Source organism: Apium graveolens, chromosome 6 (assembly GCF_009905375.1).
Source record: "Apium graveolens cultivar Ventura chromosome 6, ASM990537v1, whole genome shotgun sequence".
In the NCBI taxonomy this organism is placed as follows: Eukaryota; Viridiplantae; Streptophyta; class Magnoliopsida; order Apiales; family Apiaceae; genus Apium; species Apium graveolens.
The window spans coordinates 26,643,152-26,670,966 of record NC_133652.1 but is presented as its reverse complement, the minus strand read 5'-3'; the positions used below and the strand labels follow the sequence as shown (position 1 = coordinate 26,670,966).

The following is a 27,815-nucleotide window of genomic DNA, read 5'->3' as shown; positions in this document are numbered from 1 at the left end:
CAAATTAATTTCGAGTGAATTCCTGGTCAGAAATTTAAAAAGAAATAACAAATTAACCATGTAACAAAATAGTGCTCGCTAATCTATAAATAAATGTGAAACAAAAACCATATTTTTTAACCTTGTAACAAATATTGACCAACAATTTATAAATTTTAAACTATAGGTAATTGTTTAAAATTCTATCAAAACTTTGAACCATTAAAATGCAAATAGCTCCATTTTTATTCGACTCCTATTTACACGGGTCAATATTACCCGACCCGAACTCAAAACCCCAAACTGCATCATTCTTGATTGATTTCATTAAATCAACACACACATCAATCTCAATTTTACAATAAGCTATGGAAGTAGCGACCATTTCTTGTTCACACTTGTTACCCTCCACGCGCCCACGCACATTCTCCTCTTCCAAAAGAAGCAGCATAAAAGCTTCTTCTTTATCCACCAATTTTCTATCTCCATTCACCGGCGGCAGTGTTTCCGGCGACTTCACCGGACTTAAGATTCGACCCCATTCTCTTAACCCAAATGCCCCTTCTTCTTCTACTCCCAAACGCGGCGTTGTTACCATGGTAATACTCCTCATTTCTAAACTTATATTTACATTTAGATATTACAGTAAATATTCTTATCTTTTTTATTTTTCTTTAGTGTGTGATTAATTTATTAGTATTGAGAAATTAGTTTAACTTGGTTTATGTGGTAGAAGTTAATTTTGTAACTTTAATGTAATTGGAGTTGTGCATACTGAATTTTATTTATCTGAATATTCAAGTTAATTTTGTAGCTTTAATGTATACACGACTGCTGCGAGGCTGAAGTCTTTATTGCTTGACTTGTATATTTTGAATTAAGTGGTGCAACCGTGTGCTTGGTGATAACAATTTTATTTCATGTTAAGGTTGCTGACTAATTATTTTGATCAAATGGATGTGATAGAAAAAATGAAGATGAATGTGGTGGATGTAGGAAACCAAATGATAAGACTTTTGTTTATGAATCGCTTTTATTAACTTATGATGCTCCTCTTCCCTTTTGCATTTTAAGAGAAGACAATGTTATCATGGAAGATAGAATATGGAAACATAAGCCAAGTAAAAGTATAGTATGACCTTTAAATCTTGTCAAAGAAAGCAGCGTGCTGTTATCCATTTTAATAAATTACTATATCAGCCAGGGTAATACACACTCATCAACTACCATACTTGTGCCTTGCGCTGCTACAGTTGGGGTTCGTGTATTCTCATGGCATGCCATAAGATTGCCATATTAGTTCAGTACTTGTGAGACGATGCTTATAAAAATGCTATATGAGTATTGTTTATTCTCATGGATCGTTGTAGATTTTCAATGCAAAGGATGTTTTAGTTTATGCGCTTTCAGTCGCTTGATTGTTAGAAATGTACAATATGATATCTTCTGTACGGCCTTAAAATGTTTGATTTGTCTTTCGTTGTTGGACTGTATTGATTAGACATAAACGGGTGAGGTGTCAAGACAAATGTTTTGCTCGTAATGGCTCACATTAGTGCTATTCAGTTGTGATATCTACTTCTTGCAGTGATGGATTTTGTTTAAACTTTATATCCTACAAAATTTTGTATGTTGTACCTCTTCTCTTATAATTTCTTCATAGTTAATCCTCAAATGTGCTACCCAAATATTTTGTTTCTAATTCTGTGTACTAATTAAAATAAATTTCTTGCTTTTGGTTGAGATAGCTAATGCTTGCAGTTGTAATGTCTATTTTCTGAAAAGTTTATGTTATTCTGCTCGCAGGTAATTCCTTTTTCAAGAGGAAGTGCATGGGAGCAACCTCCTCCGGATCTGGCATCTTATCTTTATAAAAACCGAATTGTTTATCTGGGCATGTCTCTAGTCCCATCTGTCACGGAATTGATACTGGCAGAGTTTCTCTACCTTCAGTATGAAGATGAGGAAAAGCCAATTTATCTTTACATAAATTCCACAGGAACAACTAAGGTACAACTTTTACTGTTAAAAATTAGAAGTTCTCTTTATCTTTCAGCAAAAGGTGAATTCTGGATACTGAATCACATTGTTCAGGCTGGTATGATTTATGTATGAAGTTTGGAGGCTAGTCAACTAGAAAGGGGCACAAATTTATGCATTGATAACTTGATCATGCTTACTGCTTTCCTTTTTGTAGCAATAGATAGATATAGGGTTGAAATTTTGAACAAGTTATACTAGTTGATAATAATACTAGTACATCCATAGATACAGAGTTTTTTTTTTTCATGATTATGTAGGCAGGATTTACTGAAATAAAGGATATTTAAGTTCATTGAATCTGAATGATTGGACTTTGATGAGCTAAATTGTTTGCTGATTTTTTTTTAACTGTAAAAATTAATCTTGGATGCCTACATGTATCCCCTCTATCATGAAGAATATTTATAAGTAATACGCACCAACTAACAAATTTATAGTTTTTTAATTTTCAGCCACTGCTGAATATATATGAGTATATGACTCTTTTAATGAATATTTTAAATAAATTTGTGATGATTTTGAAATACAATTTGTCTCCAAGTCCAAGTTAAAAAGGACTATACCCCTCTTCCCACCCCAAAAATAAATACTTTAAAACTGAGCTAAACTATATGTATTTATAATTAATTAGGCTTAAGGATCCTAAAGTTAACTTTAGATAACAATCTAAAGTTTAGTGAGTTTTTAATACAAATTTAAGGTTATTTTTGTAAATGCAAGGCCATTCAACTTTTATATGCAAAATACTAATAACTTTAGATAATTTTCCTAAAGTTAACTTTAGGAATTTCCCCCCCTCTAATTTTAATAATTGGAACTGAATCCGAAGTAAGTGAAAATCCTTATGAATCTTTAATTAACACTGTATAGGTATCCAATATTTATATCATTATATTTTTTCTCGAGTTAAAATGGTATAAGCAAGAATACCAAAAGATAATCATCATGAATTAAATATGGAAGAAAAATACCGAATGAAGATATCAATTATTAATGCGGAACCTGAGAAGAGTAGTTGATTGAGTACTACAGATTTACTATGTAAATATTCTAATTATTAAAAAATATGATGAAGAATGCTGAAATGAGGGTAAAAGCTTTTGTAATTTTTTATGTAGCAAGCTTCTACTCTCATTTTATAAGCTACACTTGCTGCATGCAACTCAGATGTTGCAAACTTGGGTCCTGTCATTTCAGTTTCTTTTTTGTTGTATCTGTATATGGATTGCAGCTCTGTTACTGGAATTAATTTTGATCTACTTTTTGCAGGGTGGGGAGAAGTTGGGATATGAAACAGAAGCTTTTGCAATTTACGATGTTATGAGGTTATACCTCTTTTGTATTTAACAAAATTGTGATAATGAATTATCTGTTCAATACTTTGGATATAATAATATTTTAGAGCTGGTCTCCTGAAAAAAAATTCTGATTCGATCATTGGAAGCCTTTAGTTTTCACAAGTCATCAATACAAATACACCATTTTTTATTTAATTATAGTTTTGGTTAGTGATTTTGTAAAATCTGGAAATTAACCTAGTATAAACTTGACATATTTAGAAATAATTCCCCACATAAGTCTCACAGTATGAACCAAAGAAGTTTAAACAATATTCTGTCATCCTTAGCAACCACAAGTTTGCTTATTACTTACCAGCATTTACTGGAGGGCCTCTAGTGTTTTTTTTTCATACTGCAAATTAATTTATTCCTTACCATTTTTGGTAATTTTTTTTAGAAAACCAAAGATAGACTAAAGGTCACAATTCCTGTTTGTTAATTCTTGAAATCTGGAGCTGTCATGCATATGAAGCAAAGAGCAGTCCTTGATTTTCATTGGTTCATCTAAAAGTTTCTATTGAAGTACCTGAGCTGATTTTTGGTTTTCTTTTTTTTTTTCTTAAAAATATTCCAAGAATGAATTTATTTTTCCATTGCAGTTATGTCAAGCCACCTATTTTTACACTGTGTGTGGGCAATGCTTGGGGTGAAGCTGCCTTACTATTAGCTTCCGGTGCTAAAGGAAATCGTTCAGCTTTGCCCTCATCGACAATAATGATAAAGCAGGTATGTGTTTGGCATTATTAATGATTATTTATATCTGTTTTGTCATGCATCATTGTGAAAAATATGCAAGTTTTACATGTGTGCTAGTAAATTAGATATTTTAACTTTGCCACCATGTCTTACTCTTCAGCCAATTGGAAGATTTCAAGGCCAAGCTACAGATGTCAACCTTATGAGAAAAGAAGTTAAGAATGTGAAGACCGAATTGGTAATGCAAAAAATGTTCAAGTTAATTATCTTTTGTCGTCAAATTCTGCATTTTAGTTTTCAATAATTACAGAATCAAGTTTGCTAATTGTTTGTCATCTGAGGCTTATTATGCATGTGGTCGCTAAAACAGGGCACATATTAAAACACTAATCTAAAGTCTTTCAAATTTATTAATCTTTGAAGGTAAATCTCTATGCAAAGCATATAGGAAAATCACCAGAGCAAATTGAAGAGGACATTCGACGTCCAAAGTATTTTAGTCCTAGTGAAGCACTTGAATATGGGATCATTGATAAGGTACATGCAGTAGATCTTGTCTGGGAAAAACCATCATAATATTTGAAAAGTATGCAAGGCTTTTGGGTGCCTAGAAGATTTTTATTGTCTCGTTAACTTGCAGGTTCTTTACAACGAGAGAGGCAGCGAGGACAGAGGAGTTTTGTCAGACCTGAAAAAGGCACAACTTATTTGATTGGGTGAAAAGTGGGACTGGTTCTTTAGTAAGGTTCAGGTATTATCATGATTCTTGCACGTCTTTTATATTTGAAGCTGAACTGTAATGATATATGAAGCATGAAGGTAACTTCAGTTTTGTAGGTGAAATATGCACTCTTTTTACCAGCAATCTTTTGGAGTTCTACTTTCCTCATGTTTTGCAGCAGAAACCGTCAGTCGTTTACTCTAGTGTTGTTGATTAATTGATGGAGATTGTACTTATTTTCTATAATGTTGTCTCTGCAACACAATTTTTTTGATACCTTTTGGACAGTGAAAGCGGATTATATTGAATATAGAAAGGTCTTAGCCACCTGATTTCTGTTGATGTTTGAGCTACCTTATTGTTTATGTTGATGCATCGTCCTTGTTGTGACCAAAGGTGCTTTTGGAGCATTACTAAGGAATTGATTGTATTTTCTTCGGTTTAATGATGTTAAGGCACATCTGGAGCTGTACTACAAGAGCAAGTGGCTATTAGATTGAAACTTCAGAGTATACCTTTTAGACCTCTCATAGTGCTCTATCAATTTGTTCTTTTTTTTTTTTTTTTTTTTGAAATTCAATTGTAGTCACATCCAACTTGTGTGTTAAAATGATGCCATACTGAGTACTATGATGAAACGTGGATTCTAGTACTGCAATTTCTTGTTCTGTGGCATTCCGTTACTTGCTTGAGTAGAGATGATTTAGCTAGCTGATCTGACTTGATAATTGAGGTAGCTTTGTGGTTTACACATTTACTTATAAATAATTTGATTGTTCTAGTTATGGTGGACATGAAGATTCGTAGGCAAAAGGGTACTAGTGTTGGTGGGTTGGTTAAAACTTATGTCGCTTTCTTTGTTAATAGCGCTCATTCCACAAATGCATCATCTCCTTAAAACACTCATCCTGGCTCTTTTGATTGTACAAGTGTCGGAAGGGGATGTTTCTGAATACAGATCAGCTGAAAGGATGAGCCATGTTCATGTTCATGTTCAGTTACCATCTTTGGACTGTGTTCATCATTTTCTTTTAGAACTGAGGAACCCCTGTAGGGTAAATACTATGATACAATTTACATCCACTAAGTCATTATTGCCGAGCTGGTGATCTCCATCTCTTCATCAGTATGTGATGACACCTTGCAAGTTTTTCGAGTGTGAACCAGGAATTCTTGGTGCTAATTAACTAGGCAAGTCCAATACATATTTTACCAGAAGCACACTGAACATTTTTTACCAGGCAAGTCTAGTTACGTGTTGCATTTCGTATCCGTGAATTCAGCACATCATATATCAGCCCACAGATTTAGGCATTTATCTACATACTTCGTTCTTCCTATGAAGAGCCTTTGAGTCATTTTTGTTGATTTACACGATGAATGCCGTAGTCATTCCAACTTCAACATTACCTTTTAAATGAAAAGTTGAAAAGTACAAAAACAACTGTAACTGCCCGTCTGGAAAATTTTAAAATAAGTAACCTATGACTTAAAACAAATAATTGACTTATAAGTGATAAGTAGCCGAATCATTATAAATTATATAAGTATTTGAATAATCATGTTGGAATAATCTTAAATTTAGTTATTAATTATTTGTTTATTTAATTATTAGATATTTAGCAATAAATTAATTATTAGAGAAAAATATTATTTTAGAATTGTTTAGTAGTGGGCTAGTGGAGTTATGGAGTAAATTATGGACATGTAATTTACCCATTAATTAGTAGTGGTTAGTTTTAGTAGTAGTTAGTTTTAATATGTTTGTAAAGCCTATATAATGACTAGTTTACCTTGAGTTTTACAGGAGGAAAAGAAAACAAGAAATATAGCAGTACAAGTTCTCTTCAAAAATGTAAGTGTCTTCTTTTTTCTCTAAATTTTTCCAACATTGGCATCAGAGCCATATGATCCAGGGCTTATAAAACTCTTCTAAAAATACACATATACATATATATACATATATATATATTATCCTTAATATTTTCCATGGCATCAAACAATTTCTCCGTCTCTATTCCATTATTCAAAGGAGATCAATGAGGGAGGAAGAAATTGGAGGAAAAAATGAGGGACTGCTATTAGCTAAAGCTTCATCCTCAAAAGGCACATGTAACAAAGTTCAATGCAACCATTGTCATAAGATGGGACATGAAGAAAAAGACTGCTGGTACAAAGGAAAGCCACAATGCTACAAATGCAAAAAATATGGGCATCTGGCAAAGAATTGTAGATTTCAGAATGATGAAGAAAGGATGGCACAATTGATCGAGGGAGAACCACTTCTTTAGAGTTTTAGAGAGAAAGTGCTTCAAAGTGTTTTTGGAGAGAAAGTGCTCCAAAGTGTTTTTGATGAGATTGTGCATCAAAATTGATGGTGGTGAGAAGTGCATCACAGGCGAAGAGAAAGTGCTTCGTAAATTTAAGATTATGGGGTGAATGTTGGAATAATCTTAAATTTAGTTATTAATTATTTGTTTATTTAATTATTAGATATTTAGCAATAGATTAATTATTAGAGAAAAATATTATTTTATAATTGTTTAGTAGTGGGCTAGTGGAGTTATGGAGTAAATTATGGACATGTAATTTACCCATTAATTAATAGTGGTTAGTTTTAGTAGTAGTTAGTTTTAATATGTTTGTAAAGCCTATATAATGGCTAGTTTACCTTGAGTTTTACAGGAGGAAAAGAAAACAAGAAATATAGCAGTACAAGTTCTCTGCAAAAATGTAGGTGTCTTTTTTCCTCTAAGTTTTTCCAACAAATCCTACTTATAAATCAGAAATTTTTTTACTTAATAAATCAAAATAAATAATTTTCAGATATAGTTGTCTTAATTCGTGAATTTTAGATTAGATTAACATTTAAAAATATATTTTTTACAAACTTAATTTAATAAAAAAGCGAAATATCAAAATAAATTTGAGAAAAAGTACGTCGTTATTAATATCCCACTTATCAACTTATAAATTGAAAATCTGACTTATAAGTTGGATCAACAAATAATCGTCGATAAGCACTTACGAGCTTATTGATAACTTATATGTTAGTCGCCAAACGGGCCCTAAATATAAATCGGGAGTAGTATATTCTGACAAACATCACGAGGCGGCAGCGCTACAACAGGCATACAAGAATGCAAGCTCGTGGGGGGAAAATAGGAATTTAGAGATAATCTCACGAAAGATCCCGGCTTTTGAGAAGCGTGTATTAAACTAATAATCTAATTTGAATACCGGTATTAAATGTTTGTAATGATTAAACTCAAGGTATCTGGCATCTGATTGGCATGATTCAAATGGCTAATTTAAAATTTCACCAAACCCCTGTTTTGACATAGCTTAATTCTGATTTAGCTTAGCTATCAATCTTTTGATAGTTGACATATGCCTTTTTGAACGCGTTTTAAGAAACTACACCTCCACTTCAAATACCTTAGATATTTTATCCTACTAAAGTTGCAAACTGCAAATTATATCGATCTCTCTCTCCAATTCTGGTCAGTTTTAAAAGAAAATCAGAGTTGTCCAACTGCATACCACTTTAATTCTCCACTCATCAGCGGGTTTATTTTCCTAATTACGTGTTTATGGGAGGTTCTTCTCTTTATAAGGGGCTTTGTCCCTACAATCATATTAATTTTATACAATAATACATGCCCTCAAGACCACTATCCTCAAAGTACAGATTATAATATGAAAGAGGCGCCTAAAACATCATTTGCAATTTTGCATTACAAAAATTGCAGATCCTTTTTAGCTCATTCCGTATTCACAAGGTGTCAAGTTCTCACCTGCATCTATTTAGTGTGATTACTATGAAACACTTTCACTGCTCGAAATTCGAACAGAATATACCTCTAAAAGTATTAAAAAGAACTCTGGATAAAACACAGGGGGGATGTATAAAAATGTAAAGATTAAAAGTGATACACAAACACTCTTATAGAACCTCGACCAAGTCTATGCAGCTAAGCCAGCTCCAAGGAATTCTATATTGTAGATATTGTGATAAAGCGATTAGGCAAAAAGAATAATAAACACGAGTAACAAGTCTATCATAATTGACTCTGCAATGACAGGATTTGCAGTTGATCGTTACCAAACTGGGCAACTTGTGCTTGGTGGGTTAATGATAATCCGGTTGTTACATCAACAGTTTATAGGTTCCCTTTGACTCCATTACCTGAATAAGAATACAACTGGTATAATTTTCATTTTTCAAAAACCATGTAATATCAAACCACTTAACTGCAAGTAAAAGTAGAAAAATCACAAATTACAATGACTCACTACTTGCTCTAATATGCTGAATGTACAAACACAATCCTCTCCAAAATACTTTCGGGAAAAAGAAAAAAATTCCTCTCCAAAATACCTACAGATGCAAGACAATCAAATTTCTGCAGATGCCAACTAATCTCTAATTATCATGTCAAGTATAAAACTTAAACATTTGATAAGCCTAAATTCTGGATAAAATATCATATTTCATCCTCCTAATGTCCACAGAAGTATACAGCACCATCTGCATAAATTTTTAAATTTTTACAGAAGCATAAAATTAGATATAGTCGATCAAAGTGTCCATTTGTTTTCATGCATATGTAATATAATCCCTACATCCACTTGGCTCCTAGTTTTCTAGTGGGAAATGAAGGTGGCATTGCCCCAACATGATAATAGCCGCCTCCCAACTTCTACTATAAATATTCCTAGACTTCACTTCTAAGCTTCACATCCCCAAATATCTTACTTCTACTTGCTCATCTTCTCATTATACATTTTGTTTCAGTTACTATAATCCAAGAAGTTATTACCAACCTTGACTTACACATGGGTTGCCAAGTTTCTCAAAAAAATTTTCTCATTCTAATGGTTTTCTTGCCTGCTCTTTGTTACTGCCAAGACACCTATATCACCTCTCGAGCAACTTACTATGGCAGCCCTGATTGCTTGGGGACTCCAAGTATGGATACATTCTGTCTTCCTTTTATCTCTGCATCTATCCACAACCATGCTTATGTTATTAATGTAGCAGGGTTTCTGTAGTTAATAATTTCGTCACATGCCAAAATTTCGAGTGCACGCCATATTTCTCTATTTGAACATTCATGCATGCACACTAATATACATATGCATACATGCACAAAATGCAATCATAAATTTGGTATATATGAAGTAATGTTCTACATGTTTGTCAGCTGGAGCTTGCGGGTTTGCCGGATATGGAAGGACTGTTAATGGTGGTGAAGTGACTGGAGTCTCTAGGCTTTACAGGAATGGAACTGGCTGTGGGGCATGCTATCAGGTAGACACTGTCAATCATAGGAGCATTTGAGTTTGTAATTATGTCAAATGATAGCAAATAAATTGGTAGTTAAATAAAACAAGTCCAAAACAGTGAACTCCAGAAGGAGTTCTCTTTTCAACATTAATTGACAGCCAACAGACGGTGTGTTACTTGAAGTTTTTCTTTATAAAATTTATCAAAGTTAATAGTTCAACATCACTTGCCAAAGAAATATATACTGCAACATCAGTCATCGAGTTCAACTCTTATTAGGAATATATTCACTAATCACTAATGGTAAAATCTTTATTAATAATCATGTAGGTAAGGTGCAAGTCTCCAAAACATTGCACAGATGAAGGGGTGAAGCTAGTGATTACAGACTATGGTGAAGGTGACCACACAGACTTCATTCTTAGTGTACGAGCCTACTCAAAACTGGCTCTTCCAAACATGGCCACAGAGCTTTTCGCATATGGGGTAGTTGACATAGAATACAAGAGAATTTCTTGCCAACATCCAGGTTACAATCTCATGTTCAAAGTCCATGAACATAGCAGGAACCCAGAGTACCTAGCCGTAGTACCAATATACCAGGCTGGCAAAAATGACATCACATGTGTAGAATTGTGGCAGGTAATTTTATTGTAATAATAGTTACTATCTAAAATCTGTTTTTCTCACAAAAATGATATGTTTCTTGACATTAACATTTATCAATGGACGCAGGAGGAGTGCCAGGAATGGAGGGCCATGCGTCATGCTTACGGCGCTGTATGGGACATGCCTAATCCACCAAAGGGCCCTCTGAACTTGAGGTTCCAAGTGAGTGGGAGTTATGGGGAAAAGTTGGTGCAACTGAGGGGTGCAATTCCTGCTGATTGGAAGGCTGGAGTTGCTTACGACACTGCCATTCAGCTTAACTAAGAAAGTTAATTTAGATATCCCCACATGTCGCTAGGAAATCATATATTAATAGTTGCTTATCTCGTCCGCATACCTGTACTTTCTTATATTTTCCTAGTTCCCTGTGTTTCTAGTGAGTGTTTTTCAGGTTGTTGGTGTTAGGGTGTGTCAAATAATTATGTAATCTGTTTGGTGAAAATAAATATGTAAGTCCCTCAAAAGCATTATATGTCAGATATTTCAGCTATTGCTTATGTCAACGGATGTCAGTACATCAGAACCAAAAGAAAAACATATTCAGATTTTCCATACAATGTTATGTTTTTTGCTTAAAACCAGTTAACTGCCTACCAAGGTTTTAAGTAACTTTAGGGAATGACCTCTACTTTGAAGCACCTAACAGTCCTGAAACCACGGACCAGACCTTGTATTGTAGGTCCTTATTTCAAAGTTTTTTCCAAAACAATACTACTATAGCTAGAATCCAACTAATTGTTTAATTATGCCGCACACACATATAAAACTTTTATAAAAGTAACATCATACTTGGTAATGTAATTTTTGCTTCAATACTGGTATATATTAGTAGGCTTTCAACCAAAGCGTACAAGCAAGTATATAGGACACCAACATGAGGTAAAATGAATTTTATTATCCGGCATTATAGCACGTGGTAATCTATCTTATTCTAGAAGTAGAGGCAAGGTATGCATAAAACTTAACCACCCCAGGCCCATTGCTCTACAAGAGGTATTCACTAGGTACGTTTGGTTTTTATCGCCCTGCATTAATCAAATCGAGTTAATTAAGATACTTAAAAGTTACAATCATTTCTTGTTTAAGGTATTTAGCACAAAAGTCTAGTAGTTTCTCAATCTTGTATCTTCATCATATTCAAATTTTTTTACCACCATTTACACTTCACATTCAAATGCAAATTGGTTAAGACAACTAGCGCTGAATTTAACATTTCAGTTGAATCAAAAAAGAAAAAGCAAGGATACCAAACTTTAAAACAGCTATTATATACAGAGAAAGGTTAAAAACAGAAGCAGGTGAACCATATCTATATAACAAAAGGGTCGAGTACCAGACTGCAGCTACTTGATGATTCTCAATTACCAACTCTTTTCTGCAGCTATAAGATTTAAGTTAAACCATCAAGATAAGACACCTAAAGAAAATCCAGATTCCAGACAATTAATCTATGCTTTTAATCTTCTTATAACATTAATCAAATAATGCAAATCATCACAAAAATTGTACAAGCCCGTAATATTTTACATAAAAAAAATAAAAATATAAGCCACCTACTAAACAAAAATAATTCTATTTAACAAAAAGCATTTTACTTTATAACATTCTTGTAACATAAGATAAGGATTGCTTCTAACAACTGTAGGTAAAAGAAACAATGATTTACTTCAGAAACATTTAAGCTTTACCTTCAAATAGTGACCGTTCTCTATGACTACCTATATCATACATAACATTCAATCCATGACATCAAACCCCTCGCTTGGCCACCACCTAGGCTGATAAAATATCAAACCACGCTCCTTAGCAACTTTCATGTAATCTGTATCAGTATTATCACCACTATCCATTCTCGCAGCTGCAGCACATACAAGACCTTTAAATGTCTCAGTATCCCTCCAAGACCTACGAGGAACCCACAGCCCTTCATTCTCTTCTGGCTCCTTAAACGAATTTGGCAATTGACGCTTCCCAGAAACATCTTGCGTCCCTCCACGTGTACCAACACCTCCATTAGACACATATCTAAATGCATCTAGATCCTCAACATTCTTACGACCTAATCGCCCTCTAGAAGTCACGCATTCCTCACGTTCAACCACATTCTCCGTCTCCTCACTCACCCTCTCCCCCAAATTAACGCAATTCTCTTCAACCGACAAGTCAACTACTTCAGTTTCCGTACTTTCATTGTCCTCACTTTCAATCACAATTGCTTCATTCTCACCTAAACAATCATTACGGCTCGTAAATTGCGAGTCAACCTGTTTTGTCTTCAAGTCAACTTCAACTTCACTCACTTTATGACCACGTACAACATCTTCAACAAAATCACCACCGTCATGTTTCTGACCCGCCTGATGACTTCCGGGTCGGATCTCGGGTCCTGGATCATCAGAGCTAGACACAGCCCGAGACTGATGGTGCTCCGGAGGCGTATGAAAGATTTCTTCTTCTACATACTCAGGACTACTCTCCGGCAGCGAAACCATCGTTATTCCGGTGAGTTGAACCGGACACGGCAACTCCGGTTCTTCTCGCTCCGGTTCGAAAGCGAACCCGCATTTGCGGAGCTTCTGTTCCTGGGAAATGGTGATTTGGCAGTCCTTGGTGATAGATTCATACGGATCCTCATCCATAAATCGAGAAAAATTTGACCAATTTTATGTCTGGGAAATCGATTAATTTTTCTAGGGTTTGTAATTGTATAATTTGGGGGTTTTTATAAGTGGTTCCCGCGTTTTTTATAACGTTTATTAAATGTAACTCTCACAACCCTTTCCCGCCTTTTTGTATCAACGGTAAATAAGATGTTTGTAAAAATAGGCGAAAAAATTGCTTACTGAAAAAAAAAATTAAAAATTTCTAAAACTCTTCGAACTCTCTCACGTCATATGAATTCGTTCAGAACTCTCTATGAATGTATTCGAATCTGGAATCCATGCTCAGCTATGGGACATTATGCAGCTTGCAATCTTTTATTATAAGGTATATGTTAAAGCGATTATAAAAACACTTTTAACTAGAGAAATTTTATTCAAAAATTGTAGGATACATATATTATACATAATTTATATAAATTACAAAGTTTTGACCATGAAAACTGTTAGCTAAATTTATACTCAATTTCCTTAAGGTACTTTTGTTTAACCTGTTCACAAAAATGTACACTTAAATTTAAAATTATAATCAATTTTATTGAAAAAGGTAATTTTACAAATTCACCAAGTTTTATATTGTCATTAATTTATATTATTATAAATAATTATTTTAGTTAATACCATATGGCTTTTGACTTGGAATTGTTTTCAAAAATTTTCTCAAATAAAAATTTACAAAGTTACCATCATATTTGGCTATTAAAATTTTTATTTTAACTTTCTGCGACAAAAAAAACAATATTTTTTTAATTATAGTAACTAGCATGAGTTGCTAATGTTTCTCACCTTTTGTGTTTTTGAGGGGAAAATTGTGTGAATAAGATTACATTTTTCTCTACTCAGTACAACATCTTCGTTAACATGAAAAATTAGAACTCTATGCATTTCACACTTTATCACTTTCTCCTTTCAGTTTTTTTTTTAAAAAAAATAGTTGTATGACTTTCATTCAAATTTTATCAAGGTATATATGATAGCATTATAATGTTTAAAGGTTCAGCTCATAAAAATACAAAAGGGTGTCTCATAGAATTTGCAAGACAACTATAAAGTTGCATACAAAAACTCAGGAGATACACACCTCCTCTGTATGTCAAGATACATATATTACAATCTCTGTCAACCTATACAAAAAATAGAACCATCCATATCCATCCCTTAGTTTACCAAGCATTGTATAGGTTAAGACTTTTATCAAAATAAAAGGCAATTAACACAGCTTTGCTTGCAGACTTCTGCAATTTTTCCAAGCAATAAATTATGAGCCAACCAAAAAGTTCAGCAGAGGCACATAAATAAACAAGGGTCTTCAGAACATTGAAGTGGTGTTTAAAGGTAGTGTCAGGGCCAGACATGATTTTGGTATATTGAGCTACTACTGGTGCTAGCTTGAGCATTATTAAAACTTGAAGTCGGCATCAGGAGTTCTGCCTGCGGGAAAGAACTGTGAGACGGAACATTTAGCAAAAGATCTTGATCAGAATGTTCATCGAACCGGAAAGAATCCAGCATTAGAGAGGTATTATCAGGAGGCAAGGCAAATAGGCTTTTTGGACTGAAGCAAGTGGCATCATTGTCAACAAGTTCCTTGTTATCGTAGTTCGCCTTCATTGATACTCTTTTTGGGCTCTTCACTGTAGTCTTCCCACCTGAGATTCCATATAAACAACTCTAGTGAGTACTAACTTCATACCTACATCAGACAAGCCAATTTACAACAGGCAAATATTACCTGCGCATTAGAATGATGTAATACTGATGCTAATATTTTCACTATCAAAACGCAAAATTGATTGTTTCTGGTCTATAATAAATTGAATCAAATACTTCTCCACACCATCTCATGTTCTATTCCCCCATTTTTCCGTTGCATCCTTCACTCCCTTGTATATTCAGTTATTCACCTCATTAAACTCAAAAGTACATTATAGGTTTCTATCTGTAAATTTTAAGTATCCTTCATTCTCAAACTTCAACATCCTTAAAACAATGTCCCATCATTGTTGGAAAATAGGAAATAGTGTTCTATGTAATTGATGATTATGGAGGGTGAGAGGGAAAGATGACCTGAATAATTTTGAGATTGGCTGTAACGTGATCTCTTTCCTTTCATTGTTTGAGCAGAAGAAACAACAGCAGGCCCTGCTTCTACAAAAGATCTGCCGGGACTATTTTCACATTTTACATCCTACAGCCAAAAACCAAAATTGGGTTATAATCATCAATCTTTGCACTTAGCCATTTACTAAAACAATCTATCATCATCATATCATCAAAATTGTGGGGTTGAACCTGTAGTAAGTTATAATGTTCCACCCAACTGGATCTCGTTAAATCACCAAGTACAAGCCTCTTCAAATTTCCATTGCATTCACTTTTACCCAAGGAAGGAGAGATATCAAAAACTCCTTCTGCTAGTAGTTTCTGGAACGCGGATAAATCTTCTGCGAACTGAGGGCTATCAAACATGCTTTTAAGGCTATAAGTGACAACAAAGAATTAAATGTTACTATATTAGCTTCTCAAAAAGAAACACGAAAAGACGCCAGTGGTGTATGATAGTATACAATTATTTACAAATGATACAAACCTATCTGGAATTGCGACAGTGTCAAAAGAAGGTAGATACGTCAGCAATTGTTGCTGCTCATCATTTGTTAAAAGCCTTTTAAACTCCTCAAGATTGAGAACATCCTGCTAATAGAAAGCATAGAAATCATCATAAATCTCACTTTACAATTCCAGCTACGTAATTAAATATGTTAAAGATCACGTAAGTGCAAACAAGAACCCCAATAGCCAAGCAACTTTTAAACAATTGTCAGGGAATGTGAATAAGCTTAGTGATGAGATAGCTAAATAATACCCAAGACATCAAAAATTGTCAGGGAATATGAATTTTGATTCAACAAAAATAGCTGAAAATTTATAATCATCTAAGTTCGGGATTTGCAATCTTATTGAGTCCATAAATCCCGAGGACATTTGACATGCATTGGAAAACCCTTCAAGTACATGGACTTGAGAAGTGTTCTAGCACAGTAAATAGGAGACAAACTTTTTCATGTCTAAAACACCAATAAATGGAAGTTCTCCATTATAACACTCTCTTGACATGTACCAAAAACATGAGTAATTGTTATTTACTGAAGAGAAAGAAAAGGATATCAGTACAAATGCAAACACCCACAGTCTTAAACAATTAGATGAGCACAATTCCACAAACTTGTTGTACTACAGCCTACTACATTTATCTTCAAGTTTCAAAAAAAAAAAATATGTGATATTTGTTCCATCTCAGTCAGCGAGTATAGTAAAGAGATTTAGAAGGTACTTTTAGATCTATGTAGCACAGTGGTGAATTCTGATTGGCAAGAAGCTGCAGTTTTTCTTCCTGGATCTTCTCTCTGCAATTCAAAAACATGTTTTCAGGTAAAAATGTATAAAACACCTAAAATCAAACCATTTCTCTCTTTACAAACTAAGAAATTACAAGTTTCATCAACTTTTGTCGCTATAATTTAATCAGATGAACAGATCTCAGGTTTGCATGTTCGCAGTGGGACTGATTGCAAGCACTGTAATCCCTAGAATCTCAAAACTAAAAGTCGTAAAAAATGAATATCAAGTATACTGGCAGTCTGGATTCAATTATTCCATGAAACACACATAGCCTATGAGGCGTATCAGTATTAGTGCCACGGAATGAGGAATCTATTATTGCATATTCTACAGAAGAATTTAACCTTGGTACCTTATAAGTTGGTCCTGTTTCATTTCTGGACCAGGCTTATTAGTGCTCTCAACTCCAGGAGTTGAAATTTGAACACCCTTGCTAGAAGTATGCACAGGAAGAGAAGAAAGTTGAGAATAAGCCTCATTGATAGCCTGGTGCTTGTTCTCAATTGAAAGGGAGCTAGCTTCAGACTCCTCTTCGGGAGCTATTGTACTTGGATGCCTAATAAGAACACTACCATGCCCTATCTCGACAGAGACCATAGGAGTGTCACTGTCGAAGAGCAAATCTTCCTCAGAGGATCCAGACAAGTATGACTGTTGTTCATGTAAGATGGTATATAAATCTTTAGTAAGCTTCTCAACAGAAGATTGTTTTGGGTGGTTAACACAGGTCCTTTTCCTTGAAGGTACCATTGAATCCCAAACAATAGATTGAGCCGGGCCTGCATGCATGAACAATGAAAAAATAATTATTAGAACTAGCAAAATCACTGCATCCACTTTGATGATATTTTCAATCTATATATTCAGCAAGAAAAAGTGATAACAAAAAGATACAACTTCTACTGCCACTATATGATAATTTAGTACTTGAAATTATTTTCTTGAAATAACACAAATGATATATTGCACATTAGTGCAGGACTTAATATTCCTTTTTCATATTAGATAAATTTCACTTGCAAAAAGACAACACAGAAGAAAATGAAACGCAACAGGGTTTAAGTTGACAATATATAATTATGCAGATAAGTAACCACTCTACCTGTCAAGTCACTTGCATCTGCATTTGCAAGCTGCAAACAACTCTCCGAGTTAGATATGGCAGAGCCAGAACTTGATCTATTACTTGTGTCTTCATCTAGGACCTTTCGAAAAGTTCGATTGTAATCGAGGGCAGCTCCAGAAGGGCCACCGCCTTTCAGGAAACCTTGATTACGCTCAGAGGCGGCCCCTCCTACTTGACTGGTATGGTTTTGTTTTCTTTTTAGCACCTTTGCCTCTTTGATTTTTAAGGATATGGTCTTCATTCTTCGCATCCTGTACTCCTCAAGATCATCTGGCTCTGCCCTAGCATGTAGAGGTGTGTAGTTCACAAGGGTTCCTTTTGTTCTCCACCGGGATCCGCATGCATTGCATAGGACAGGCTTATCCGGAGGCCCATTACGCCAAAGAGGAGTGCCTATATTACAAACTTTAGTATTAGCAAGCATTTATGAAATTGTCAGCACGATGGCAATAGGCAAAATGCAGATAGAGGCCAACAAATAATTGCCAAAATCACTCCAAAAATGTCCGACAGGCAAGAGTTTAGCAGGAATTTTTTTGGTTTCTGAAGAATGTTCATTTGATCACATGAGAAAATTTTCATCTCACTGGCGACTTAATTGAGGAATTAATTGGAAGTACAAGGGCAGAATATACAATGGAATGAATCAATGATCAAAGCAAAGGTAAGTGATTTGAAGAAGGCGTAGCCTCCTTGTTCCACGCTATGTTTTACAGTGAACAGACACTTATAACAACCACTCCAGGTGCAGGAATTGCTCATCCAGACTTTTTTTTGGTTAAATGCTTATCCAGACTTTAATAGGCTGAACTAGTTAAATAGGTTAAACCAATGAGACTTCGAACATTCTTGAAGCTAGAGAAGGCTCGAGTGGGGTAATGTACCATCTGGAAAGTTTTTTTACCACACGTTTGAGAGCTGCTAACAACAATTGAAGTCCTAAAGGTACCTTCTACGATAAGCCATTACTAATTAGCAACAAGTGAAGTTGCAGGACACTTTGAAGACGGTAGAAAAGGGGCAATGCTTATAAGTGAATGAAGAATTTAGAATGAACTAGGACATGGTGGCAATTGACAACATTTCTATGTCCGGCACAAGAACTATAATATAAACCAGAGTTCGAACTCAACAAAGTGGAAATGAATCCTAAAACCAGTACATTTCTCAAAATGTTTTGGAAATTCAAGAGTGAGCCAGAATCACTACTAACCATGACTCGAAACAAAGGTTTGACTTCAAAAATACAATATGAAGTGAACTTTGGGTAAAAAATAACACAGACTCAGTACATTTTCCTAGTAAGGTAATAGCTAAAGCCAAATTTCCATTAGTCCTGTACAAGAAGAGAGTCAAAGGGACAATTTACATCATTGTCAAGAACACGAAAAATTCCAGGTACGCTGTAAACATATTCAATGATTCAACACCCTCAACAATACAAATCAGATTCTGGGTATGTTCATTACACATATAAACATGTATATAAACTTGTGAAATTTGCAAAACAAGTCATTTTCCCCATAAAAATCGAAATTTTTGAGGTAAAATGAGAATTCAACAGCAAAAAACTCACTTGTAACACCACAGTGACGGCAAGGTCCTTGCTTGCCCATGTCTCTATATATTTTCTTGATTTAAAACAAAGAAATTTCGACAAATGGGGAAGAACAACAAGTCCTTCAAGAAACAAACAAAAAAAAAAGACTTTTTTACAACATGTATTTCAATATTTTGTAATTAAAGATTATGTTCTTCAACCCTTTAATGGCCTAAATTATACTAGTAACAGTAACACAAGGCTTGTTCTTCTCTGCAACAAAAAGGCTTTCAAGCCCAATAAAAATCAAGAACAGTTTGTGCCTTTAAAGACTGAAAAACAGTGTGAAGAAAAGCAAAAATCAAGAAAGAAGAAATCTGAAAGTGGGCAATCTTTAAACAATGAAAATGAAAAAGAGAAGACTCATTAGAGGAATCTAATAAATGGTTGAAAAAGGAAGGTGAAATGGGAAAAAGGGGGGTGTTGAGGTTGTGTATGACCTCTTCTTCTTGTTTTTGTATATCAAAGTTAATGTTTCAGCTTTCTTTCACCCTTTATTAATTTTTATGTTATGCATTGTCATTTCTCTAAACCTCCTTTTTTTAATATTATTATTTTTTATTTAAATTAATATGATTGAGGGTGTACTCATCTAAAAGTGATATGCATTTTTTAAAAAACAATAAATTTAAAATACATATTGTTGCAATTTGGGTGAGACCTTGCTGCTGCGACTCATACAATGAAATTTAAATTAAAACAAAAGTGTGGTACTTACAATTTTAACATTAATATGTCATTTGTATATAGATAAATCTTGAATACGTGTTTAGAAATATTTTTTCAATTTTTTCTTTCGAACTACTAAATAAATATATAGATTTTTTTTTGTTAAAAAAACGATGACAACCTCTTATATATATTTATAGAATATAACGTATATTTTAAATATATTATTACTTACGAGATATATTATAAGTGTCTATTATGTACTTTCATGATGGGGATAAATCAAGTTGAAAATTATAACTTCATATAAAAAATGTTAATTCAGTCATATATTTTGGGCTTTAAAAGGTTAGGAGTTTGGTTTTAGAGAAGCATTGATGAAAGGATAATGTTCAAATATTTTTATTATAATTATCATAATTTAAAATGATACTACATTTTAAGGGGAGTAAAGGAGGGTAGAAGGTACAAGGAAAGTGATGGAGAGATTATTGTGAACAAGAAAATGGGAGTAAGAAACAAGAGAGTTTGTTTGGCCCCTTCTTTACTTACCTTCTTTACCAATTTTTATTATCTTTATTCATCCATGAAATATTGATCCAATGTACACATTTAATTCTTTTGTGTATAGGGTGGTGACATGATGTTGATAAATAAATTTATCCGGGGTGTTTTGTATGTATAATATATATATTTTTTAAAATTTGTTCTAGTGTAACATGGGAAGCTGGTATTGGTTGTCAAACCCACATCCTCAAGCAGTGATGTGGCACTTGTGGCCCAATAAGAGATCACTAGCATGGGCCCCACATGATGTGTTATGCACTAATCCCTGAATTAGTAGTAGTTGGAATTTAAATATTATCGTGGGAGAGCGACCAATGTAAGAAGGAAGACCTTTACCATCTTTGTTCAAGATAATTACTACTAGTACTATGCTTTTGATGGATTTCAGGTAAATACATCCAAATTATTTTTTCTTTTTTAAATGTAGACTTGAGTCAGAAAATATTTTATCTTATGTTATTTGATGAGGATACCAAGAAATCCTTCATAAAAATTACAGAAGTTCTAAAACAATTCAAGCCCTTTCGCGTTAATCTATTATCAAACATTTTAATGTTGGTGCAGTAACATGTGTGTATAAAATAAAAATAGTCTAAAATTTCGTGATGGTGTTTAATTTATAGTAAGTTTTGTGTAACTTTTGTTGTAATAAAACAATTCGTTGATTAAAAAAACTATGTTAACTAATGAGTCGACTTTTTAATCCTATTTTAAGTTCTTAATTACCCTATTATAGTTGTAAATTGAAAAATGGTGAAGCAAATTGTAAGTATAATTCAAAGTGTTTCATGAACCTTGAAGTGACAAATAGTACCAACCAACCTCCCATTGAAGTTGGCATGTCGTTTGAACCGTGAGATGGACAAGTTTTGAAACTCAAACCTCCTTCCTGGATGATTGGTCGTTAAATTGTCCAAATTTCCAACTTTTATCCGCATTAAAATTAGAAGATATCGTAGAGATAATTGAAATAAAGAATTGGATATCCTAATTCCGTACCTTTTTCAAACTGGACGGCTAAGCACCGGATTAATTATATTACACTACGGTGCGCTCAATTTCGGTCTGGACCAATAATTCGGATCGGATTCGGTCTACCGGTTGAAGATCCAGATCCTATCAGTCCACGGTCCTTATAATTGAAAAAATCCGATATTTGATCTGATCCGATCCAATACCTGAAAAATCCGGTCCAGCCATGAATGAACCTGAATTCATATATATAATTATTTTACCTTTACTTTATATCTTATAAGTTCACATATAAATATTACACATTCACCCATATTATATTTTATTGATTCAAATTAGTAGTTAATAAATTGATATAATAAAATAGATCGATACTACAGTTTAAATTATTAAACTTCGTACTTTATATGATAAAATATTGATATTTATATATTTAAAAATTAATATTTAATTTTAATATTTTAAGACATGTACTTATTTTTAGTTTTTTATTGTCATAACAAGTAACAAAATCTTTTAATGTATATAAATTTAAAAGAAAAATTAAAATAAAATTATATAAATATTAATTAAAACGGTCCAACCCGATCTGATTTGGTACTAAAATTGGATAGAGCCGATCCGATCCTTGATCCGTAATTCTGAAAAAATTCGATCTTCGATCCAGTCCGGATCGATCCGTCCCGTTTTTAACCTTTCTGTATCCCTACATTTTAGTATTTCATGCCTAATATTGGTTATAGTATATTAGGGTGGCTCCCCTCAGACATGCCTAATGGCATACTTTTTGCCAAAAGGTATGTCCCAATGACATGTTATTTATCAATTAAATATAATAAATAATTATTATACTAATATATAATAAACTTTACTATAAAATTAAAGTTAGTTGACAGTAACAACCGAATACCATCATAATACTCATTTACATTTACATTAGTAATTTTTTAGATATTAAAATATATATAAATATTTTAAAATTATATTTGTTATTTCTGAATATTTCTAATACTAAAATAATTATTAAAAAAATATAAAAAATAGTAAAAAAGCATGCCGAATCATGAAAAGCATGTATGGCTAATTGACGTCATGGCATGCCCATCATGTCATGTACGTACCGCTGCACCCTATAGTAGATATGCTTGACTTGATTTACTTTTTTTTTCTTTTCTATATTTTTCACAAGTGATGGTGTGAATTTACAGTAAGTTTTGAAAATATTATTTTACCTTTTTAGGGCATCCTGTTAATTTACTTAGAGTTTAATTATGATATTATTATGGCAAGAAATGTGTACTCTAAGAGCTTTGATTTCTTTTAAATGTAAAATTAAATCCGACCTTGAAAAACGATGATAGTTTAAGTCTAAAATTTCATAAAACAGGCGATTCATAATTGAGAAACAGGATTTTAAAATTAATTTTAAAAAATTATCTAAAGTTAATAGGATTTTACATATAAAAATTGAATGTCATTTTTATAATAATTTGTTACTATTATATAAAAAAAAAAATTTGGTACAGTATATATTTTTTGGTACACGCTGAATTTACTGAATTAGCCTTGTTTTATTTAAAAGTTTTATTAGCCTTAGTAATCGAATTATCATTGAAAAAAATAAAAATCGTTTTCCACTATAGCACGTTACCTTTTTATTTCTCTAAATTAAAAAAATTTCTCTAAATATCAGAGACAAGTTTATATAATAAAATAGAATAATAATATTATAATCACTACTAACTAATAAACTACCCTTTTCAGCTACTTAATTGCTCAGTTTATTTAATTTTTATTTTACTTAAAGACTTTGTTAAACTCCTTAACTTTAACAATACATAAATTCTTTACAGAAATAACTTATCATTATCATACTTATTACTCGACAACAATAACAATCTCATCATATAATGGAAAACCTTCTATTCTTAAACCAATGCAAAAGTCATATCTAACCAATAACTGTCGCAGATATATTTTGTACGGGGTCACGGTTAAAAAAAATATTTTATATAATTTTTACTATTAATGTAAAGATAAATATACTTAAAGTAACCATTATCTTACGATTCAATTACATAAACCAAAAAAAAAAATTGTTTTTTGATGTCGGAATATCTATCTATTACATAATTGCCTTTTCTTAAAGAATAATAATATTTTACTCAATTGTCCTTATTTAAATAATATCTAACCAATTATCTTATAAGTAAAATACATTGTCTTTTTTATTTTCAACAACTAAAACAACTCTTTATTTGCAAATATTTTAGACAATTCTTTTTAATTTATTCCTTTTTAAAGTGAAACATGTTGTCTTTTTTATTTTCTCCAAATAAAACGAATCTTTCTCTAAAAATATTATGGACAATTCTTTTTAATATATGGTGATTATCTATCTATCAATCTATTTATCTTTTATACTATTTATACATCTATACTATATTATAATAGATGAAACATTAAAAATTTGGTAGTTGTTCGGTCGGTACTTGATGAAATTACTTAATTACCCTTACTTATTGGGTCGGTCAATTCTAATTCTAATCGATATTGAAGTCAACTTCCTTTAGTATTTTATCAATTTCAATTATATTTTATATAAAACTCTATATCATTATAATTTATATTAAATTCAACTTCTTATACCAATTATATTTTAATTCATAGGGAGTTCTATATTATTCTAATTTGTTACTTTGGGCTAAATTAATAAGCAAACTAAATATAATTATTAAGATTTAGTTGATATGTCAGGTGAATCGGGTTAAGATAAAATAATAATACTATCAGTGCTCTAAAAAAAATTATACAAATGAACTTGGATAAAGAAAATAATATATTTTATTTATCCAGGATAAAAAAAAATACATTATACAATTGATTCAGACTAACAAAAAAATAAAATAAAAACACAATTATACCAAAAAAAAATAATATATACTAATTATTCAGTCTAAAATAAAATTATCTTATTGATCCACACTTAAAAAAAATAAAATTACACTAAAATAATTAGTTTGATTTGGTTAGTGTATTGGGCATCGGACTAAAATAAAATAATATAAATCACTTATCCGAGATAAATCAAATTAATATTAGACTAAGTATAATTCGTATCATATTGATGTGAACTAAAAATCAAATTTTAATTAAAACATAAATAATTTTTTTTAAAATACACATAGAATTATCAATAAAATTATATCGTTCAATGAGTAATATTGTCTTTTTCAAATATCTTTTATAGAATTATTGTTAATCGATTAAGTAATCAACATCTAAAATAATATTTTTTAAAGTCCTAATGAAGACATTATATTTTTACTCTCAGTAAAATAATAATTTCGTTATAATAACATTTCTCTCCTTACCAATGCTATCACTTTAAATAAGTTTAAATATTCTAAAAAGTTATGAACATATACGTCTACTAATATAATTATTATGAAGTCATATCATTTAAAATTTTAAATGAACAAAATTCAAAATTGAATTCATTTTTTTTTAAAAAAATTATATAATATTAAAAAAATCTATGTGATATGTGCATCGCACGAGTTTTAAACTAGTACTATTATATTAAAGACGAAACAATAAAAATTTGGTTGGTAGTCGGTCTGGTATGTTTAGTTTTTACTTAATTACCCTTACTCAATTTTAGTTAAATTATTTTTTTTAATATTCTATATTAGAACTCCCTTTTTCTTCTCAGAGTAGAACCTTTGTAATTTTAACCATCACATATACATTACCTATGGCATGCGTTATTCGTATCGATCCAAATCAGGCACAGTCACCAATATTAGAGCAAGCTTCGTTAAATCAAACCAAACTCTCGGCAAATCGACTTTTCAGATGGGGATTTTTTTTTGGGCATGACGTGAGACACAAGTTTAATATATAATAAAATACTCCCTCCGTCCCTCCCAAATGTTTATATTTGGGTGGGGCGCGGAGTTTAAGAAAAATGATAAAGTAGTGGAGAAAAGTTGAAAAAGTGAGTAAAGTAGTGGGACCGATTAATATTATATGTATAAAGTGGGTATAGTGGAGGAAAGTAGTGGATGTAGTTAATTTAAAAATTATAAAAACTTTACTATTTTTGGAAAATTTTGAAATGTAAACAATTGGAAGGGACATCCCAAAAAGGAAAGTGTAAACAAATAGGAGGGACAGAGGGAGTAACAATTAGTAAAATCGGACGGATTTTAGGCTAGTATAACTAATCCTCTGCATTTACAAAAACAATCTCGACTTTATATTTTTTTGTCAAAGCCTTGATTTTGTATTAAAAACTCTCTTAATTTTAAATAATTATTTAAATCTTATTTTAAGGTCTTTAAGCTCTTAATAATCTCTCAATAATAAATTAATAGCTAATTTCAATACTATCCGCTAAATTATGGGTCCACATTGAATGATAGGGATTCAACAGTGGGAGATTTCAAGTGCAGTTGTACGGTTCCAAAATTAAGTACATGCAAGGTGCCTGATTAGGTTCATGTGTCCGAGCGCATCTGATTTGAACTCTGTGATTAACTCAAAGTAGTAAAATAATAAACCGTCTTTGTTAGGGGGAGACAGACCTAATCCCTACACATCCAATCCATCCAAATGATCCAATAAAACATAACAATGCTATTATTATAATTTTTATTTTATTTAATAGGACGAGTCCAATTACTCAAGCCAAATCATACTTAAATATGAGTAACGGTAGCTGGAAAAAAATAAAAAAAATAATTATGAAATACCATGACATAATTGATGTGTCATTATACAATAATTTAATTTAATTAGTGTTACAAGTTTACTAAGCCGCGTTTAGTAACGGTCTTATAAATATAGTTTTAAAATATGTAGAAATTTAAAAGAATATTATGATTTTTGTTGGATTTTTTATTTCATGTTGATCATTCTAAAATTCTAAATATTTATAAAATTCTAGTAAAGCCTTCTAATTAAAAATGTTTACTCACAATGAGTTGCTCCTGTATAGTTTTTTTGGTTATAGGAACTCTTAATTCCGACTTAGTGTTTAGTAAATCGTAATCCATAACGACTTTATATAGTTCGGGTTTTGGCGTCACTCCCGACATTCATCAATATAATTGAACTGCGTGCTACCTGTCTATTTATGATCACATTAAATAATAAGTATTAGAAAAAGCCTAAAAATAAAATAGCACTCTTGAATTATAAAACAGAAGTACCTTATATGAATAGACTTGCAAGCTGAAACACAAATCATAAAATATAAATATTAGTGTTGAAAACCCATCGCTTTAGGTCCATTAAGTCAGTTTAGGCCGATGAAGATTAGAATCGTTTGTTTGCCTGTTTAGATTAAAACAAAGATGAACCGGCCCAACCTACGCGAAGACGTGGTCTGCCAGCCACAACATCCATGTTCCTCCTTCGGTGGAACTGACCGATAACTCTGGGACATAACGTTAACATCCAGATTATATACACGATGAAGATAATTCTTCAACATACACCGAGATCACATTACTATCTTATATTCCGAATTACCCAAACCTGAACCAGTTAACTTATTCTCACACCAGAGGTGAATCAGGGGACCATCCCTCGCATTCTTCTCTTTGCATGCCGAAGTCTACCCATTAGTGACAAAGACCAGGTCGGCAGATAATAGGTTATAACATTTGGCGCCATCTGAGGGAATACGAGATTAAGTCCTGAGATCTGAGACGATGACTAATGGAAATGATGAACAGGGCCCTCCGGGGTTCACCGATCCGAAAACCAACCCTACGATATAATCTGTGATTACCCCTCGGAATCTGGGGGCTGATTTCGGTGAGGAAGCCGAAATAGTCCCGACCCCTAAGAACATGCAAAGATGAATAAGTTAAGAGCAGAAAAGATGGACAAGGAAAAAGGAAAATCTAAAGAGGCCGATGAGGCCGAACAAGCAAGGGCCAAAAAACAGGAAGCCGGTGCATTTAAACTCAAGGCCATAAAACAACGAAGGAACTTGAGGAGAGAGCGCTGAGAGCGTCACTCGAAGAGACTTAAGGGGCCAAGAGTTCTCGAAAAGAGAAACGAGTCCAC

At 32.6% G+C, this 27,815-nt stretch overlaps 4 protein-coding genes across 6 annotated transcripts; 2 read left to right on the top strand and 2 right to left on the bottom strand.

Annotated features, from left to right (window-relative positions):
* Positions 1–254: 254 nt before the first annotated feature.
* Positions 255–5,454, top strand: LOC141668376 (ATP-dependent Clp protease proteolytic subunit-related protein 4, chloroplastic). Of its 2 annotated transcripts, none has more exons than XM_074475245.1 (8): positions 255–578; positions 1,786–1,989; positions 3,292–3,347; positions 3,962–4,088; positions 4,219–4,296; positions 4,482–4,595; positions 4,699–4,809; positions 4,888–5,454. In XM_074475245.1, the coding sequence occupies exons 1-7, from the start codon at positions 348–350 to the stop codon at positions 4,768–4,770; spliced, it is 882 nt and encodes a 293-aa protein (XP_074331346.1). In that variant the 5' UTR covers positions 255–347; the 3' UTR covers positions 4,771–4,809; positions 4,888–5,454. The 2 variants fall into 2 exon arrangements, with proteins under 2 accessions (XP_074331346.1, XP_074331347.1); XM_074475246.1 differs by having other exon boundaries at positions 256–578; positions 4,896–5,454.
* Positions 5,455–9,510: 4,056 nt separating this feature from the next.
* LOC141663872 (expansin-like B1) lies at positions 9,511–11,228 on the top strand. The gene is made up of 4 exons (XM_074469720.1): positions 9,511–9,751; positions 9,987–10,093; positions 10,400–10,711; positions 10,805–11,228. The coding sequence occupies exons 1-4, from the start codon at positions 9,619–9,621 to the stop codon at positions 11,000–11,002; spliced, it is 750 nt and encodes a 249-aa protein (XP_074325821.1). The 5' UTR covers positions 9,511–9,618; the 3' UTR covers positions 11,003–11,228.
* A 328-nt stretch (positions 11,229–11,556) lies between these two features.
* On the bottom strand, positions 11,557–13,487 carry LOC141667170 (uncharacterized). Its single transcript, XM_074473558.1, has 2 exons — positions 12,427–13,487; positions 11,557–11,763 (listed from the first exon to the last, which is right to left on the bottom strand). The coding sequence occupies exon 1, from the start codon at positions 13,375–13,377 to the stop codon at positions 12,475–12,477; it is 903 nt and encodes a 300-aa protein (XP_074329659.1). The 5' UTR covers positions 13,378–13,487; the 3' UTR covers positions 11,557–11,763; positions 12,427–12,474.
* Positions 13,488–14,399: 912 nt separating this feature from the next.
* Positions 14,400–19,996, bottom strand: LOC141666935 (GATA transcription factor 26). Of its 2 annotated transcripts, none has more exons than XM_074473191.1 (8): positions 19,503–19,996; positions 17,903–18,319; positions 17,153–17,579; positions 16,733–16,805; positions 15,989–16,095; positions 15,691–15,877; positions 15,466–15,586; positions 14,400–15,047 (listed from the first exon to the last, which is right to left on the bottom strand). In XM_074473191.1, exons 1-8 carry the CDS (start codon positions 19,540–19,542, stop codon positions 14,740–14,742), a joined length of 1,680 nt encoding a protein of 559 aa, XP_074329292.1. In that variant the 5' UTR covers positions 19,543–19,996; the 3' UTR covers positions 14,400–14,739. The 2 variants fall into 2 exon arrangements, with proteins under 2 accessions (XP_074329292.1, XP_074329293.1); XM_074473192.1 differs by having other exon boundaries at positions 15,989–16,092.
* Between the last annotated feature and the right edge of the window lie 7,819 nt (positions 19,997–27,815).

Coding starts and splice junctions, on each gene's coding strand:
- LOC141668376 (XM_074475245.1), top strand. CDS start 348: ATGGAAGTAGCGACCATTTCTTGTTCACACTTGTTACCCTCCACGCGC. Junction 579..1,785: donor AACGCGGCGTTGTTACCATG/GTAATACTCCTC, acceptor TTCTGCTCGCAG/GTAATTCCTTTTTCAAGAGG. Junction 4,089..4,218: donor CGACAATAATGATAAAGCAG/GTATGTGTTTGG, acceptor CTTACTCTTCAG/CCAATTGGAAGATTTCAAGG.
- LOC141666935 (XM_074473191.1), bottom strand. CDS start 19,542: ATGGGCAAGCAAGGACCTTGCCGTCACTGTGGTGTTACAA. Junction 16,096..16,732: donor TGTGCTACATAGATCTAAAA/GTACCTTCTAAA, acceptor GCTTTCTATTAG/CAGGATGTTCTCAATCTTGA. Junction 15,048..15,465: donor CCAATCTCAAAATTATTCAG/GTCATCTTTCCC, acceptor ATGGAATCTCAG/GTGGGAAGACTACAGTGAAG.
- LOC141667170 (XM_074473558.1), bottom strand. CDS start 13,377: ATGGATGAGGATCCGTATGAATCTATCACCAAGGACTGCCAAATCACC.
- LOC141663872 (XM_074469720.1), top strand. CDS start 9,619: ATGGGTTGCCAAGTTTCTCAAAAAAATTTTCTCATTCTAATGGTTTTC. Junction 10,094..10,399: donor GCTGTGGGGCATGCTATCAG/GTAGACACTGTC, acceptor ATAATCATGTAG/GTAAGGTGCAAGTCTCCAAA. Junction 10,712..10,804: donor CATGTGTAGAATTGTGGCAG/GTAATTTTATTG, acceptor CAATGGACGCAG/GAGGAGTGCCAGGAATGGAG.